The 3,861-nt window shown below is 57.6% G+C and overlaps 1 protein-coding gene across 1 annotated transcript in view; it reads right to left on the bottom strand.

The window, feature by feature from the left end:
- Positions 1-2,634: 2,634 nt before the first annotated feature.
- The window catches only part of MISP (mitotic spindle positioning), a 7,460-nt gene continuing 6,233 nt past the window's right edge, over positions 2,635-3,861 (bottom strand). Inside the window, exon 4 of the mRNA XM_025366659.1 lies at positions 2,635-3,414. Coding sequence (XP_025222444.1) covers positions 3,325-3,414 — 90 coding nt within the window. The 3' untranslated portion in view covers positions 2,635-3,324. The remainder of the gene's footprint in view (positions 3,415-3,861) is intronic.

The following is a 3,861-nucleotide window of genomic DNA, read 5'->3' as shown; positions in this document are numbered from 1 at the left end:
GGCCAGGGACATTGGAGACGGGGACCCCGGCCGCGCGCAGAGCCTTGCCCTTTGGTCTCGGCAGGGGGCTTGTGCAGGGCACAACCTGTGCAACAGTCCTGTGCGGACCTGAGCAGAGGTGACTGAAGGGTCACGGAGAAGGGGGATGTCAGATCTTCTGTGGTGGGCAGAACAACGGCCCCAAAGACATCCCTGTCCTAATCCCCGGGACCTGAGGCCGTGTTGCCTCTCACAGCAGAAGCACCTGCAGCTGGGACTGAGTGACCCTGAGACGGGAGAGCATCCTGGGTGACCTGGAGGCCCAGTGTCATCACAGGGTCCTCACGAGAGGAGGCAGGAAGGTGAGCCTGAGAGAGACGGAAAGAGATTGCTTTTTTTTTTTTTCAGGACAGAGTCTCACTCTGTCACACAGACTGGAGTACAGTGGCACCATCTCGGCTCACGGCAACCTCCGCCTCCGGGGTTGGAGCAATTCTCCTGCCTCAGCCTGCCGAGTAGCTGGGATTACAGGTGTGCACCACCACGCCCAGCTAATTTTTGTGTTTTTAGTAGAGATGGGGTTTGGCCATGTTGGCCAGGCTGATCTTGAACTCCTGACCTCAGAGGATCCACCTGACTTGGCCTCCCAGAATGCTGGGATTCAGGTGTGAGCCACTGGACCTGGCCTTTTGTTTTGTCTATGAGATGGAGTTTCGTTCCTGTTGCTCAGGCTGGAGTGCAGTGGCGCGATCTTGGCTCACTGCAACCTCCGCCTCCCCAGTTCAAGTGATTCTCCTGCCTCAGCCTCCCAAGTAGCTGGGATTACAGGCATATGCCACCGCGCCCAGCTAATTTTTTGTAGTTTTAGTAGAGCTCAGGTGATTCGCCCTCCTCGGCCTCCCAAAGTGTTGGGTTTACAGGCGTGAGCCACCGCGCCCGGCCCTGTCTGCTGTTTTAAGTCATTAAGTGGGTGATTTGTTACAGTGACCAGTGTACAGAGGCTCACACATCCTCAGAGCACAGGGACAGAGGGACATATCATGGGGCATCGGGGGAAGATGGGCTGGTAGACGATGGAGAAACTGATGGGACTCACCCAAGGCTGTGCGTGAGGGCCTCCCTTTCTGCAGGCCCCACATTCAGTTTTGGGGGCTAGAATAGAATTGCCCTGACATGAAAGAAGTCACCAACTGTGGGCACCGAGGCTCCCTCTATGGACACATAACCTGCCTCCTCCATCAGACTGTGGCCTCTCTATGGGCAGATGCCTCCTCCATCAGACTGGGGTCTCCCTGAGGGCAGATGCCTCCTCCGTCAGACTGGGGCCTCCCTGAGGGCAGATGCCTCCTCCATCAGACTGGGGTCTCCCTGAGGGCAGATGCCTCCTCCGTCAGACTGGGGCCTCCCTGAGGGCAGATGCCTCCTCCATCAGACTGGGGTCTCCCTGAGGGCAGATGCCTCCTCCGTCAGACTGGGGCCTCCCTGAGGGCAGATGCCTCCTCCATCAGACTGGGGTCTCCCTGAGGGCAGAGGCCTCCTCCATCAGACTGGGGCCTCCCTGAGGGCAGATGCCTCCTCCATCAGACTGGGGTCTCCCTGAGGGCAGAGGCCTCCTCCATCAGACTGGGGTCTCCCTGAGGGAAGATGCCTCCTCCATCAGACTGGGGTCTCCTTGAGGGCAGAGGCCTCCTCCATCAGACTGGGGTCTCCCTGAAGACAGGGGCTCTCCCTCCTCCCTCAGTCTCTGCTCTGCCCAGACGCAGCCCCTCTGCCCCCTTCCCCAGCCTCCCCAGGGCCCCCACAGCCCCCACTGCCCAGCTATTTCGGTTCCACGTCTGCCTGCCTGGGCCCCGCGTGGGCCGCCTTAAAGATGGATTCTTAAAATAGTCACTGCGAGGTTTTCCCTGAGGCAGTGCGGCGGGCACTGAGCAGCCAAGGAGGGGCCGCTGGCCTGGGTGTAATTAACACCTGCTGCTCCCAGCAGGGCTGGGGGAGCCTGGGGGCCGAGGCCTGCTTTGGGGTGTGCCTGAGGACACCTCCCTGCCATCAGGCACCGAATCCGACATCAATGGTCCCCATGGGCTGAGAGCTTTACATAAATTCCTCCTCCTACTGCCCAGGAGCCTGGTCCTTTCCTTACCCTGTGTGTCAGAGGGAAACTGAGGCATGGGCCAGTGAGAGGACCCCCCCCACCCAAGTCCACACAGCAGGCAGCAGAGCCAGGACTCGGGTCCAGTGCCCACGCCTCTGACCAGTAGGATCTGGCTTCCCTAGATGTGAGCCTGGTATACATGCAGAGCCAAATTAATGATCCTCCAGCCTCCTCTGAGACCAGAGCAGTGAGGGATTCAGCAAACGCTTAATAAGCACCCTGGGTACTGCTAGGGACCTGGCGAGACGGGGCTGGAGGAGCTAGGCTGGGGAGGTTGGGCCCTGGTCCCGCTGTTGCTAACGGTGCCTCTCCATGATCAACTGTCAGTCACCGAACAAGCATCAGCTAAGCACCTACTGCATGCGGACGCTGGGAACCCCCATGGGAACCTGACAACCTCACAGGCTCACGGCCTAGCCGGGTGGAACCTAATGTCGCCAAGAAAGTGAAACAGACAGGCGAGGCCCAGGGGCCTTTGTCCACACCAGACAGGGGCCGAGGCAGGCAGCTCACTCCAGGTTTATTTCATGGCATTTTGGGGGTGTGGGACGAAGACCCCCCTCCAGCCCCTAAATTGGGCCTTTTTTTCTCCCAGGTGACGGGGACCATCCTCATGGGATCCCATCGATGTCAGAGCTCTGTGCCCACCAGGTGTGACTGGGTACACCAAGGTGAGGGGTTTGAGGGCTGCACAGGGGCCCCCAGCACTGGAAGTTTGGCCTCCTCCCTCAGACTGGATGGTTTCCCAGGGTTGGAAAGGGGCAGGTCTCCTCCCTCAGACCCACAGCTGCTCAAGGTGCTGCGATCTGTGCCTCCCTCTTTGACCGGTCCCTCCGCCCTCAGACTAGCAGAAACAAATTACGCCTGAAAGTGGAGGAGTGGGTCTCCTTCTTTCTTAGACCCAGAGCATTTGGCAAAGTCTTAGAAGCAGAAAGAATCGGCAGGGGTACCATTTCATCCCCAAAAGCGTTAGACCCCAAAGGCAGAAACATTTCTAAAGGAAGATAGACACGGAAACGAAAAACCCTCCAGTCCCAAATGCGCCCGTGGCGGGATTGTTGGCAGATGAGCTGTGGCTCTTGGATCCTGGATCTAGGACCCATTTCCTAGGGTGGGGCCTTGGCGATGGTCTTGGCAGTTCCCACAAGGGTCAGGGCAGGGCAGGGCAGGGGGTGGGCGCCCCATCTCGAGGCTCAGTCATCCTCCTCACTGGCGTAGATGCGGGATTCCCAGCGCTCTGCCATGGCGTTCTTGTGACGGGTCACCCGTATGGCTTCCAGGACCTGCAAAAAAGAGGCATGAATTCCCCCGACCCAGGTCCTAGCCACACCTCCAAGACATCTCCTCCAACTGCCAATTCATTAGAGAGGCTTAGAACAGGGGTAAAGTAGGATCCCCTCCTCTGTTTCAGACCCTCTACTCCTAGTAATATGACCAAAGAATATGCTAACTCATGCTGACATCCAGCGCAGGAAAAGTGTCTGTATTTGACATTTTTTTGTTTTTGAGACGGAGTCTCACTCTATCGCCCAGGCTGGAGTGCAGTGGTGCGATCTCGGCTCACTGCAAGCTCCGCCTCCCGGGTTCACGCCATTCTGCCTCAGCCTCCCAAGTAGCTGGGACTACAGGCACCACCACCTCGCCCGGCTAATTTTTTGTATTTTTAGTAGAGACGGGGTTTCACCATGTTTTTTTTTTTTTTTTTTTTTTTTTTTTTTTTTTTTTTTTTG

The sequence above is a fragment of the Theropithecus gelada genome, chromosome 19, assembly GCF_003255815.1.
Source record: "Theropithecus gelada isolate Dixy chromosome 19, Tgel_1.0, whole genome shotgun sequence".
NCBI lineage: Eukaryota > Metazoa > Chordata > Mammalia > Primates > Cercopithecidae > Theropithecus > Theropithecus gelada.
The sequence above is the reverse complement of the archived record's forward strand: the minus strand, read 5'-3'. Positions and strand labels throughout refer to the sequence as shown.